We start from the raw sequence: 14,522 nt of genomic DNA, 5'->3' as shown, positions 1-14,522 counted from the left end.
CGGCCAGGGCTAGCGTTGGCCCGTCTGCAGCGGCAGGGCTAACATTAGCTCGTCTGCAGCTCTCTCTGCATAGCTGTGTGTAAAGGATCGCTGGCTCTGATGGAGGTTTTTTTGACAAAACGTTAATTTGATTTGTGTTTATTTGACAGTATTAATCATTATTCCTCCACTAAATGCAAAAAACTAATGATTTATATCTATATTCTATTAATAACAGGAGGTGAAATGCAGCTCCAGACTAGCATAGTGTGCGGTGATGTCATCAGTACGCTTCTGTTCCAATTGACCCAGATTTATTCTGTGTGCTCCCGTTCTCCCAGAGTCCAGACTTTCCTGTGTTCTTCTGAAGAACAGGCTTGGCGAGAACACGAGCTCATACTCGTGCTCTTGTGAATTGAGAAACAGCCAAATCTTGGTGGATTTTATCTGACTAGCCCCCAAAATCCCCCCTAAAGCCGCCATGATGCCTTTTGTTCCAAGAACGGCAACATTTAAGGTCAATCAGACACTTTTCATTAATAACTAAAGATTCCTGCAGAAACCTGCTTCCCTTCAGGGATCCCAGAGGGAATGAGGTGAAATATAAATGCCAGCCACACCTTTCAGCTTCATTTTGTATCTACTGATTAAAAAAAAAAAAAACAGCCTCATATTTCTTTGACCTCACATTTCTGCACAATTATTAACTAAGACAAAACCAAAGGTGCAAAGGGTGTAAATCCTTTAACTAGGCCCTGATTATTGGTCTTACCTTGACCAGGTGGGGTCGTACTGTTGTGACCAGGGAGGTGTAGTTCTCCACCACGGGGGGGAAGCCCACGGTTAGCTTGGCCTTGCAGAAACCAGAACGCCGGAACACCACGTCTGACTTCTTACACCAGGGAACGAAGTGGCGGTAGTTTTCCACCTGGGCCACCACGTCATAGATCTCCTGCATGGAATACCTGGACAACAGAGAGGGGAGGGGGGTCAGTGCCTGGGTGACGCAACGCCAAACTGAGCGGGTCTGTGGAAACTCATGAGCCACGCCTCTGAATGAGGTAAGAGGAGCAAGGAGGCAGATTCTGTTACAGAGCTCTGACGTAGAGCTAGGACGTGCAGAATGGGGGTCAGACAATGTCCAGCTGTCACCTGCTGTGTGTCTATTTATACCTGCATGTTTAGTGATGACGGCCTCTGAGTGGAACACTGAGTGCTTCACTTAGTTTTCCTGCCATTTATTCTGAGAGTTCAACCTGTGAAGGACGGAAAGCTGACAGCTCCTCGTTTACGTTTCAGCTGCCGCCCTCCACCCATCCCCCCCAGGCCTCCTGCTGATCTATAATACCCGTTTCCCAGTGACATGTTTAAACCCGGGAACAATCTGCTTTTAGTGGCAGTGGGAGCAGCTCATGGATGCGTGTCTACGCGGGTCAAACGACTCAGCGAGCCACGTTAGAATCGCCTCGGATCTGCGTGAGCTTTGGTGGCGCAGCGGTTATTTCATCCCAGTGCTGCGTGTCCCGTGACATCATCAATGACCCCCCCACCATGGACTGTTCTCCCTGCTGCCCTCTGGGAAGAGGCTAAAATCCGACCTCCTTTGCCACATGTCTCTCTCCCTCTGACATAATGCGTTTCCTGTCTGCCTACTATCGAAAAAACTCCAAAAAAAATAAAAAATAAATTAATAAATTGATTCAGAGAAGTCATAAAAATTTTTTAAAGATGTGTATTAGCATTCTATAGAGTTAAAGATAGAAATAAGTAATTTTAGAACCATAATTACACATTTATGGACACCTGCATGCATATCTGGTTGCGTAAATGATGTTACGGATCGGGTAGTGACCCTCTCCATCGTTTACTTTCCTGATTTCTGTCGCACTGGTGACATCATCAACGCTAACCCAGCGTTATGGCGTAAACAGACACGCAGCGGCCAGCGAGGGGTTAGACCAACTTTTTTTCCCCAGCGTAAAGGGAGAGAAATGCTGATTTCTAGCCGATCGACCCACATTTGAAAACCTTTTTTTATTTTTTTTGACTTAGACAAACTTTATTGTCGTTTTGTAAACACAGAGTATACAAAATGAAATTTCGTTCCGTACAGCTCTCAAGACAATTCCATTTCTTAAAGTGCAGCAGTGATAAAATGTAAACATGGTGATCAAATGTAAACATAAGCATTATTGCACTATTTTTTAGTGGGAAACAGGCTTGACTAATTTTTACATTTATTTCCCAACAGGGTTGGAAGTTTCTTCCGGAATGTGTTTTTTTATCCAGGAATCTTCCATATTTGCTAGTAGTTAGGGCATAGAGCTTGGAATCCAGAGGTTCTGAGTTCAATCCCCACAGACTGCCACTCTGGGTCTCTGAGCGAGACCCTTAACCCCAAACTGCTCCCTGGGCGCCGCACCATGGCAGCCCACTGCTCCCAAAGGGGATGGGTTCAATGCAGAGAGTTCATATCGTTGCTCTGTACTTGTGACAGTGGAACGATAATAAAAATGACAATAAAAATAAATAAAGAATAAAAAAATAAAGAGCTGGGTTTGTGGGCATGAACAGCAGAAAAAAAGCCAGCTGCTGTAATCTGAGCATACAAGAAAACGTTTTCCTACCATTTAAAAGCTATTAGTAAATGATCACTTGTATTAAATATGTAATTCCCTGATTGGTTATGAATTCTTAATCACTGTTTTTATTCTCATAAAGATGTCTCCTCGTGCAGCCTGGTGGATGTAGTGAGTTGACTTTTCCTTGGAACGTCCCAGTTCTCCAAAATATGATCTATTATCAGGACTTTCTTCCACTTTCTTCCGGAAGGGAAAAAAAACTTTTCTTCCAGTTTCTTCACTTGTCTGGAAGAAACTCATTTCCCGTTTCTTGAACCTGACTTGGCCCCTATGAGCCACCGTTCCTTCCAAAGCATAATTGAGGATCTTCAACAGGCTGCTGTTCCTTTATGCACAGACAGAGTTGGGACGGCCGGCGGGCGGACTGGAGGCTGGAAGGTTTCTGCGTTCTTTAACTCTGAGAACAAATGTTCCTCTTTCTGTGAATCCAGCAGGAGGCCGAGTGGATTTAGAGGAACTCTCCTTAAACAAACCGTAAACACTTTCTGGGTAAAAGGTGATTCTGATGCTTCCTTTGGAAATTCCTCCGGCTCACGCAGAGGCCCCCACCCCCACCCCCTCTCTGTCAGAAACAAGCGGCGCAGCGCATTCTTTAACGACGGAGTTGCTTCTCTACACAGAAAAGCAACTAGTTTCCAAATATAGTAATGTGCAGCAGAAATTCCTCTGATTCTCTCCTCTTTCCTGTAATCAACCTGGCCTGGCCTCCAGCAGCAGCGGCTCCTCGGGCATGCCATCTAAAATTAGCTGCTCAAAGGTTTCTCTTTTTTGAACCACTTAATGTTTGGAGAGAAACAGCAGAAATTAGGTGTAGTTCATCTAGAATCAATGTGCTAACGGCTGGAACGTAATTCAGCCTTAGCGGAACCAACAGGTCCCAACTTTTCTGTAGTTTACATGAATATCATCTAAATAAACCGAGTCATTCTAACTGCTCTGATGAAGGGCTGATGACAACAGCTTTAATGGTGGAATAATTAAAAATAAGAGAAACAAATCTGGGCTCCCGTTAACGTTCAAGGTACCACCTAATGCTGCCTGAAGCCCACAGACTGAAAAACGTCTGCCAGAAAACAGCAGATGGTGTCAGAGCCAACGTACCCGATGATGCGTCTCTCTGAGTACTCCTTCCTCTTGGACAAGGAGTCTGTGAGGTTGAAGAAGCTGCGCGCCGGCAGGACGACGGCCCGGCCGGGCATGGCTGCTGCGCCCAGCAGAGGAGGCGCACGCGTCATCAGGATCCCGCAGGATGACAGGTATCTAAAGGGCAAACAAAGACATGGAGGGCAGAAGGTGAGTCTCGGAGACAAAGTCACACTTTCAGTTTGTTCGATTTGCCCCCGACGCAACCTCCGATAAATCAATGGCTGTCAGCAGAAACAAGCAGTAAACAAACTTTCATTCCATCCCAAATTCCACCGTTACGCAACCAGAGATACGGAGAAACATCACTGATTACACAGAGCCTTTTAGATTCTCTGGTTATCCTGGCTGAAGAATAAACAGTCAGAAAACCTTAAACTTTAGATTTGTTGACTGTGAAAACATGTCATATCATTTCAAACTTCGACAAAGAATCCTTTCAATACACAAAGTGAACAAAGAAGGAGCTTTTCTGAAATAACGACCACATTCTGACACTGATTATCGATGTTCATCACCTAGATGTGCTGACAGCTGCTGTTAAGGCCCCTAAATCAGAAAACGCTCCAAGATCAGTCAAGTAAGGCTGAAACCAATGATTATTTTACAAATCGATTAATCTGTTGATTATTTATTCAATCAACAAGCAGATAGCCAAAGGTTCCTCAAAGAAGATTTTTTAATGAATTCAACCAGGTGAAACTAAAACGTTTCCACTTGAGGAGTCCTGGATAGAGGAGATTGACAGAATGAAAAAGGTTATTTTTCCTGTTTTTTAAATTTTTTAAATGCAAAAAGTTTACATATATTTTTACATTTTTCTTATAATTACAGCTGGGGCTGAAACAATTTTTAGAATTAATCGTGATTAATCGATTATTGAAATAATCGTCAACTAATTTAGTAATCGATTAATCGTCAATTGGAGTGTAGAGCCTCTACAACAAGCCTTTAGCTGAGCAACCAACCTTGAGTAGCAATTATACCAACATTAAAAAAAAAAAATTATGTAAACATTTTGCATTTAAGATCATCTTTTTCGTCTGTCAGTATGCTCTATCCAGAACTACTCGGGTGGAAAAATGTTTGGTTTAGCTAGTCTTCTTTAAGAAACCTTTTGCTCTCTGATTATTAATCGATTCATCGGAAAAATTATCACCAGATAAATCGATTTGCAAAATAATCTTTATTTGCAGCCCTAATTACAGCTCTGTCAGCTAAAGGCACGTTTTAGAGTCTCTAAACTCCAGTTAACAAAAAAGTAAACCCACCTCTCCCCAAACACCACTAACTAGATCCGAGATGAACCAACAAATCAACCAAAGACTGGATCACGCTGCTGTGCCATGATTGGTTTCCTATGGTAGCATGTTTTTTTTTGTCCAATTCATTAAATATAAGAACAAAAAAAATCTCTCAGCATTTTTAGGCTACAAATGCTCCAAAGTTTTTATTTCCAAACCATTAATGATCTTTATTACGTTGGAAGAGAAACTGAAGGTTTCAAAGTTTCCAAGAAACATCTCAGGCAGCTACTGCTGAGCACTGTTACTCAGCTGACTGAAAGAAAGGTGCTTCTCTTTTTAATGCTTAGAGAAACAATCAGTTAGGTTGTTCAGATATTTTTCTGACCACAAAGCATCCGACTTTATGCTTTTTCTGAGCCAAAACTCTGAAAAGTGCAGTTCCTTTGAAGACCCCAAACATCCTGGACACTTCCTGATTAGATGTTTCCCTTTATGCTGACGCTACAAAGAGCCGTTAGGAAAACAAAGCAAAAATGTCTATATAAGTATATTATGACATAAAAAATATATTTTTTCTTCTCTGACATTTGTTTTCTGACCACATGTTAATGAAGAGAAAAGGGGAACTTTGTGTGACAGAGTTAAAGCAGATTAACTGTATTTTATGATGCGTAAAGAGGCCGGTGCCCCTAAATAAAACGCTGTTGATGCAGCAGCAGATATAATGACTGCATGCGGGTCCCAGAGCCAGCAACGCCCCAGCAGCTGTGTGAAGACCCACTTAATGCCAGATAGTGAAGCTTAAAGAGTTAAAAAAAATAAATCAGAAGGAGCTGTGGCTCCAGAGGCTGGAATGTCTTCACAATAAAGCGTTAACAGGAAGTGGATGCATCGCAGGAAGGAGCGTCCCACTGACCTGGACTATTCGCTGATGTTTGTGTTCTGCACTGACAGGCTGCTGATCACTAAGCTGCTTTAGTCTATTACATAAGAAACCAATGACGGATAAATATATAAGTAGTTGGAATAATTAGGCGTGCTGAAATCTAATAAAATGTTTGAGATTCTTAGTTTGATGACCTGAGGTAAAAATATCTGCATTTCATGAACTTTTTTGTCTTTTTGTCAACACTAAGTAAAACTACCAGCTATAAACACGACTGATCTTATTTTACACTAAATAAGCAGCGATGATTAAAAGCTCTAACAGTCATAAAACTGTTTTTTTAAGTCGCCTTTTTTAATTAGTTGCTGTTTTATTAAATAGATCTGCTTTAGCCGTTTCTCTCGGCTGAATGTTCTCAGTGACAAACAGTAGAAAAGTCACAGACGTCATCATAAGTCCAGTAATTACAGTTGCTTGTTTTGATCACATTAGAACTTTTTGTTCTAACACCAGAAACCTTGTCTTTTCCCTCCAGGTTATCAGGCTGTGAGGTTTTCCATACTGCTGAGAGTAAAAATAAAGCTGCACCCGGCTTTCATGGCCGCCCTTGTCTGGTTTTAGTGTTTAACATTCAGGCAGTCCCACGTAGAAACGAGGCCAAGGAGCCGCGCTTTATAGTCAGCTTTATGAGGCCTACGTGACACAGCGGCCAAACATTTCCATCCACTTAGAGCTGCTTTCCCTAGAGGCCAGAGCTTCAAAATAAATCATTTGGATATTTCTGCATCAGTTGGATTACAACTAATTTATACTGGAAAGAATGACTGCCAGCCTCTTTGATCCAGCATGCTAACCGCTTCGAGAACCTTTCACCAACTTTTTAAAATCTGAAAGGTGCAGCGGTGGAGCAGCTGGCTCCATATTATTCAAATCCAAATAAGATGTGTTACGAGGCGCAGCAGTGGTGCAGAACAAACCATGTAGGGAGGCTGCTCACTGATGCGACGGTTACAGGTTCGAGTCCGGCTAGGTACCAGACCTGCTCTGGGCCCTGCCCTTTCTTATGATGTCATCATATGGCAACTCCACTCGAAACAAACTATAATCCACCTGTTTCTTAAGAATCAGATCTCTTCCGGAGTCTCTACATATTATTACCCAATTTGCTATTATTTTCATTTCAGTGACCATCTAAAGTAGCCGAAAGTAGAAAACAATCATTGTCCGTCTTGAAGGAAAGCACTGCCTTCTAAGTCAGACTGAGCTCTGCTATTTAACAAGGTGACACAAAAAGTCTCAGCTTATTTTTATTCTATTTATTAAGATCTGAGGGCAGAGGAGGACAAATAGAGCATCTTAAAAAAAACGATTTTAGACAAAGAAAACAGATATTCTTGTTGTAGAAACGAACAGTTGTTTTTGACACAAAGTTAAAAGTAGTGTAGCTTACTATGGCTAACTGACTGAGCTAAAATAGGCTAACCTTGTCATTACCCGATCCGTACCATCAGCTCATTTGTGCGTGCGCGAACAGAATAACTTCCGGTGGCAATATTTCCTTTTTCTTACTTTTTTATTCTTTTGTATTTTTTAGAGGCATTGGTTTCTTTTTGTATATCTTTGTATTTTCGTCAATATTGCATTTTCTAAAAATAAAAAACAGAAATACATAAAAAAGTTCAATCGCCTTGTGATAGTTACTTTGACTGCTCTGAGCATGCGCAAATATACGTCACACAGCGTATATATTTACATTTTTTTAAATATTTGATTTACTCTGTACTTAACGATGCACTCCAGCAGTACTGATCCCACAATGGATTAATTTGCTACCTTTCGTGACCTGCAGTTTTTCATAATATATTCACAGACTGCTCTTAGCATGTTTGATGATGACGTCAAGCAATACAATGGATTGAATTTAAAAAGCATCCATTTCTTCCAGAAAAGTCTTCAATATTGTCTTTACGATGTAGTTTAGTGTTCTTTAATTATTTAAGGATATAAATAAAGTTTTTTCAGTTCCGTAATTACATTATGTTTTGGCGACCCGGAAGTTATTCTGTTCGCGCAGGCGCGAATGAACTGATGGTACAGATCGTGCTACCGGTACGGATCGGGTAGCGACAAACCTGTTAGCTTCTGAGCACAGCTAACCACAGCACTACCGTGGTCGTGCAGTTACTTTGTTCACCATAAACAGATATTTTCAGCTTTGTTATCAATCAGGTAAAAGTTTATCGGTCATTAGACACGCTAACTCTACCGATGCTCCCGACTCGGCACACTGACGCTGCGTTATTATCATTGTCTGGGCAACCGAAATGTTTTATGTCCTGTGGCAACGTTCAGCCAATCATGTGGCATAACATCACTGGCCTAAAGCAGGACCCGAGCATCTGCCTGTTGAACTTTGCCCTCTCTCTAGTCCCATTTCCTGTCTGCCTACTTTCAAGAACAATAAAATAAAGGTCACTGCAGCCTTTGTGCAAATTAAGCAAAGCCTAATGCCATCATGTGTTTAGGTTACTTTTGGCTGCAACAGACCGGAAGTAGAGGTAGGAAGCTAGCGCAGACCCCAGATCAGTAACGGACAGAGGCGTTAAGGAATGTGTTGGAACCAGCCAGGGTGTTTAGACTTGATCATGTCAGCTATATGGACAGATATGTCAGGCAGGCGATATCTGAGTAAGGTTGGAAGATCAGACAAATCCATCAAACACTGAGGATAGACACCGCCCTTCTACTTTTTTGTTTTGTTTTTAAAAACGATGATTTTTGTTTCTTTTTTGGACCTACAGGTTCAGAGGCAGCCCACAAAAAAATAAAAATGCTTTTCCATGGTACACACAAGCTCCTTCCAGCTGCAGCTTTGTTCCCGTTCCACCGCGCAGATTTATCTACTTAAGCTTAAGACAGAAAGAAAGAACCGATCCAAACTACAGACTAGCTGTTTATTTTATTTTTTTGTTGTAAAACAGCCGAACCAGAGAGAGGCGGGTTTTTTTAAAGTATGTTCACAGGCCGCTCCGTCTGTTACAGATTTGACAACAAATACAAAATTACACAGAAAAAATAAATAGATAAAAATTATCTCTGGAAAATCTCCGCCCCAGTTTTTAATCCGTTTGATTTTGCACATACAGAAACGATAAAAAACTATAATGTCTCATAACATAGAACAACTGGAGAAGAGGAAACTGGATTAAACTAACTTTTTTGACAAGAAAACAAGCATTTTTACCTTTTGGGTTTATCAGTGTGTGCAGGTGGTTAACAATATTAGCCGCGGTTCAGACGACGCGCTCTGAAGGTGTACTCGTCTCTGCACACAAAGTCACCTCCACCGATACGTCGTCCATTTGCTGCACTGACGGATATCGGTTGACATATCAGCCAACCTTAATCTGAGTTGTTTTTTTCCGTGTATCAGCCGATCTGCATGCCTTCAACCCGTCAGTGCAGCCATGTCTCCAGGTCATGGAGAGCATGTATTGCTGCTTCCTCCATTTGTTTTCCATTGCTAATGTGTTGGGTCATTTTAATCACATAAAGGGAGGAAAATAAAGCAAAATCAGCTTAAAAAAAGAAAAGAAATCGGCAGCAAATATCGGCATTCAAAATTATCAGTATCGACTTTTAAGAACCCGCATCAGTTGATCTACAGTCAGAATTTATTCAACAAATATTCTGCTCCCAAAGTCTGGATTCACCCCCATTCCCAGCACTGAAACTGATAATTAGAGCTGAAGCAAACAGATTAATCATGATTAATTGATTCTTGAAATAATTATCAACTAATTCAGTGATCGAATAATCGTTAACTGGAGTATAGAGACTGTAAAATATGCCTTTAGCTGACAGAGCGACCCACTCAGAGCAGGAATTATGTCAAAATTGTAAAAAAAAAAAAAATGTATAAACATTTTGCTTTTAAGATTAAAAAATAAAATAAAAAATCTAATCAGCCCTATCCAGAACTCCTCCAGTGGAAAAGTTTTAGTTTCACCTGGTTTAATTTCATAAACAATCTTTAAGGGAACTTTGGCTATCTGATTATTAATCGAAAAAAATAATCAACTGATTAATTTATTTGTAAAATAATCATTAGTTGGAGCCCTAATAATAATAATAATAATAATAATAATGTGTTTTTATCTTTATTGTACAGGTTCTTTGTTTTTAAAGATGCTTTAAATGCATTTCTTCTTTTTGAAAAAGTCAAAATCCACCTCAAAGGAGAGTTAAAAATGTAGTCAGATGATTCAGATTTTTTCCGTTTATATCAACCTCTTCTAAAGTGATACCTTGAAATGCTCATTAAATGTCAATAAAAACACATCTAGTTTAACCTTTAGGATTTTTTCCTCCATCTTTCTTCTGTGAAGTGAAAGGTGATCAATAATTAACCCAGCTGCTCTGCATGATGATCAAAGGCACTTAAAATCATCAGAGCTTTCAATCTGTTTAAAGGTGTCCTGCTTGGGTAATCATGGGATTAAATGATTAGCCTGTTTGAAATCAACTGTGGTTTGTCCAATACTGATTATCTGAATAAAGGAAGATTGATTTCACTGCATAATCTTCTGCAGACAGATTGAGGAACTGTTATAGATTCACTCCAGTGCTAAAAATACCTGAAGGGGTTTCAGACCTTCTGTACAAACTCCGAGTCTGAGGTTCACTTTGAGGACTTATAACTCTCCTCACCCTGAAGTTGGACAGAGGATTCAAACTTCTCCTGCGGAGGTGGAACACAGCGGGCCATATGATGTGCTGAAGTGGAGTCAGTCCCATGTTTAAACGTTTCTACTGGAGGCCTACATGACGGCCATAAATAAATGCAGATCATTTGATTAAATCAATAAAACTACAGAGAAACTTCATAGAAATTATTAAAAGTTTGGAGACTTTAATTAAAAAGTGACTCATCTGATAATCACAAGCGGATCCACTGGATTAGGTGAAAAGGTTTGACCCAGATCCCTCCTGACGGCATCATGGGGACTCTATTATACTCCTATACTCCAGCTATGACCTCGTACCTATAATGGTTCCTGTTACCGTCACAGCAGCAGCCGGCAGGGCTTCTGCGATTGGCCGCTGCTGAGGGATGTTCCTGCTGCTTTTATTGGCTCGATCCAACAAGTGGTTCCTGCTCCACAATGTCCCGGCAGCAGATGTTTCTGAGCCCCATTATTGTGGCACGATCCAATAAACGCATCGCTGAACGAAGGGACAGGGACCGATGGGGTTGATCAAAATGGGGAAAATAGCAATGATTGATAAAAACCTTTAACAAAAGGTGTAAACACTAATGGTGCAACGGATCAAAAAGTCACGGTTCGGGTTGTATCGCGGTTTTGAGTCACGGATCGGATAATTTTTCAGAAAAACCAGGATAGAACTTTGCACTCCATTTATTTTGTTGAACACTTAAACTGTTTTATTAATTAAAAAAAACAGGATGTTTATCCAGGTCTTATATGAAATAATAAAATTAAATATATAAAAAATGTTGCAAATGTTGAAAGGGCAATATTATTGCCATTATTGTTAATACATAGTAGACATTTTACTCATTCAGTGATAAAATGTCACAGAGGACGGTATGGGGGGGGGGGTCATTTAAGAGGGGGATGATTTTTTTTTAACATTTCTTTTAAGAAGTGGCATGCCACCCCCCCAAATATTTGCTTGAATACGAGATAAAGTGGTGTCAGAATTAGCAAAATAGACACTTTTCTATCATCTGTACGATATGCATCATCCTATCGCCCAGCCCTAGGTGGCGCTGTGACAGAAACACCATAACTGTCTACAAAATGAGGCGGTGTGCAAAGTAAACACAGCAAGAGAGGTGCCTCAGTCGCTACAGAGGCAGAGATGGAGATATGCCGTCATTGTTCCAGAAAAGAAGCCAAACATAAAACTGTCTTCCTGAAATGTTTCTACTCTGGATCCAAGTTTAAAACACATTTGGTTCTGGGGTTTTTTATCTGTCTCCCAGAACACCAGATCCATCCTGACACATCGCCTAAATCACCAGACGGGCTAAACCTGACCTCATCCCTGTGACACCAAAAAAGTGACCACAGGTCTACAAACATTACAAAAGCTAAAACCACACCGATTCAAAACCACAACAACCTCCTTTCCTCAAGGCTTTAAGCACTAAGAACATAATCTGTGACATTACAACCCGACACAGCTGTATACCACACCTTTTACATAATAATAAACAGACCTATCCAATTGTAATTCTATGGAAAGCTATAATATGATTTCATCAGCTGATAAAAGGGCTTGTTGGTCACGATGTGCAGCAGGGACCTGCTGTTCCTAATGCTGACCTTCAGCAGTTCCCCAGTACCTGGAACATGATCCGGCTCACACTTTGTTCTGACCTCCCACAGCTGAACTCCTGCAGGTGATCCACAGAAGAAATGCTCAACTTTAGCTCAACAGCCATCTTTGTTTGTTAAAATATTTGATTAAAATAAAACATCTGAACAGTTTCTATGGGTGATCCAGGGATTCAACAGGTAGACAGAGTTTAAAAGCTTTAAAAGCTCTTTGGAAAGACAAATGCTCCTTTTTTCTGTAGTTATTCGAAATGATAAATTATAATCAGAGTCTCTACTTAGCTTTTTCAATTTAATAGATACCAAAGATAAGCTCTACGCCTGCCGAAGACACAGACGTCCATCCCCGTGAACACTGGGACGGAACTCAATGGGAAAGGAAAGGATTCTGATTTCAACCGTTGCGTATATTAGCTGCGTATGGCCGAAAAAATTGATTGATAAATGAGCGTTGATATATGATTGGCCGTATTTAGGTGTTCAGGCTGACGTAGAACTAACTGGCCTGCAGAAGTTAATGAAAAAAACCCACAGATTTTAAGACAGGATTTTTTTTTTAAACAGTAACTTTCTCAAGTCTGGGACAATATAGTCTGATAAAGAGTACATCTATATACATATTTAGACCAGAATGATTTGACATTTAAATATGACTTCCCTACGACTTTATATTTGATGTTAATAGCTCAGAAGGATCATTCAGCACCATGTTGTTAAACCCTTAGCCTTCCTGTTATCTGCTGAAAGTCTCACTTTCTCCCTGGTAAGATTCATAAATGACATGTCGACTTTTTAAAAAAAATACTGCTTCCTTTTCCTACAGCCCCTTCAAATCTATGACAGCCTTCAACACTTCTATCATAAAGAACATTTTCTGCACAAAAAAGGCAAATGTTCAACCTGACATCAAAGAGCATTTCTTTAACTTTTAAACGGGGGGGGGTGAAAATGGCTGCAATGCTTGTTTTTAAAATGGAAACATCATTTTATTTAATGTTGTGATGTCATCTCATAGGGATATTTTCTAGGGAACACAAGCCAGTGGTATTTTATTATTCTGATTCTCATTAAAACCACACTCTAGCGCAGTGTGACATTAAAAAGTAATCTGATTACTTTATTAAATTTTAATTTTATCAGTTGACTAAAATAAAGGAATTCAACATGTCAGACCCTTTTTCCTGGGTTTCAGTTTCACCAGCAGCAAAGTAACATTTTCTCCACAGGTTTCCTCTCATCCCAGTATAATTCACACCGGATCCGTTTGGCTAACCCTAGCTGACGGTGGTTTCCACCAGTGGTTGGGCTGAACGTTAGCAGACCCCGGCCCCAAATCGGCTTTACCCCCCAGCTACGCCCCTGACGTTTCAGACTTTGGGGGAAAAAAAGCGAAGTTGTTCTTATCAGAAACATCCAGCTAACGTCTAACACCAAAAATGGCGTTAGTGCCTAAACCTCTGCACGTTTAGCTGCCGGTAAACCGAGCTTCCTGACCCCTAACGTTAACGGAGTGAGTTCGCTAAGGCTCCGGTTACCGTCCGTCTGCCGGAGCCTCGGCGGATTCTCCCCCCAACACCCACCGGGTTCAGTCGACAGTAAAACTGTCCGGCTCTTTTACCTGACATTGCTCTTGGTCTGGACTTCCCGGCTCGCTGTGCTCGGTAGCTGCCTCAGGTATTCCGCTACTCTCCGTAAGCAGCGGCCGCCTCTCGCCATCTTCTTTCTTTGACGGTTTCTTCTTCTTGTTTCGCCTCCTGCTACAAGTTCACAGGCGTACAGCGGTGGTATGCTAGCCACGTTCACGTCACCTCCATTCACCGATGCCATTGGCCAGCCCGCATCCGCTGAGCTTTGTGATTGGTCAGACAAACAAATCGTCATAAGAGGGTACTGACGTTTGTGGGTGCGCGTGCGTGTGCACGACAGTCACGAGATGCTGGCTCCGGTTTCAGTGTGTACGCACGCAGGCTCCGTGTTTTCAGAAAAACACGCACACACGAAACTTTGGTGGCCTACTTAAAACCTGAAAAACTCCTCCCGCCGCCACATCTGCCCTGTAGATGACTGACGCTTTAGTCCTGGTTCTATGGCGGCCATGTCAAGGTGGATGGGCTCTGGATCCTTTCATCAGAAAGTCCTGCTGTGACTTTTTGGTCATTTGCTCTGTTATCTATCCCTCTCTATCTTAGGGCCACTGAAAAAAAATAAAAATTAACAGATTTTTAAATTTTATTTCAGTTTAGTATGGGGAAAAAAGTCA

General features: G+C 41.1%; 1 protein-coding gene across 1 annotated transcript in view; it reads right to left on the bottom strand.

Annotated features, from left to right (window-relative positions):
* The window catches only part of coq10b (coenzyme Q10B), a 20,389-nt gene extending 6,071 nt beyond the window's left edge, over positions 1 to 14,318 (bottom strand). Inside the window, exons 1-3 of the mRNA XM_015391948.1 lie at positions 13,881 to 14,318; positions 3,723 to 3,881; positions 752 to 944 (exon numbers count right to left, since the gene is read on the bottom strand). Coding sequence (XP_015247434.1) covers positions 752 to 944; positions 3,723 to 3,881; positions 13,881 to 14,143 — 615 coding nt within the window. The 5' untranslated portion in view covers positions 14,144 to 14,318. The remainder of the gene's footprint in view (positions 1 to 751; positions 945 to 3,722; positions 3,882 to 13,880) is intronic.
* Positions 14,319 to 14,522: the final 204 nt, after the last annotated feature.

This window comes from Cyprinodon variegatus, unplaced genomic scaffold, assembly GCF_000732505.1.
Source record: "Cyprinodon variegatus isolate N-32 unplaced genomic scaffold, C_variegatus-1.0 Scaffold565, whole genome shotgun sequence".
Taxonomy (NCBI): domain Eukaryota; kingdom Metazoa; phylum Chordata; class Actinopteri; order Cyprinodontiformes; family Cyprinodontidae; genus Cyprinodon; species Cyprinodon variegatus.
Note: the sequence above shows the minus strand (reverse complement) of the source record. Positions and strands in the feature narration are given on the sequence as shown.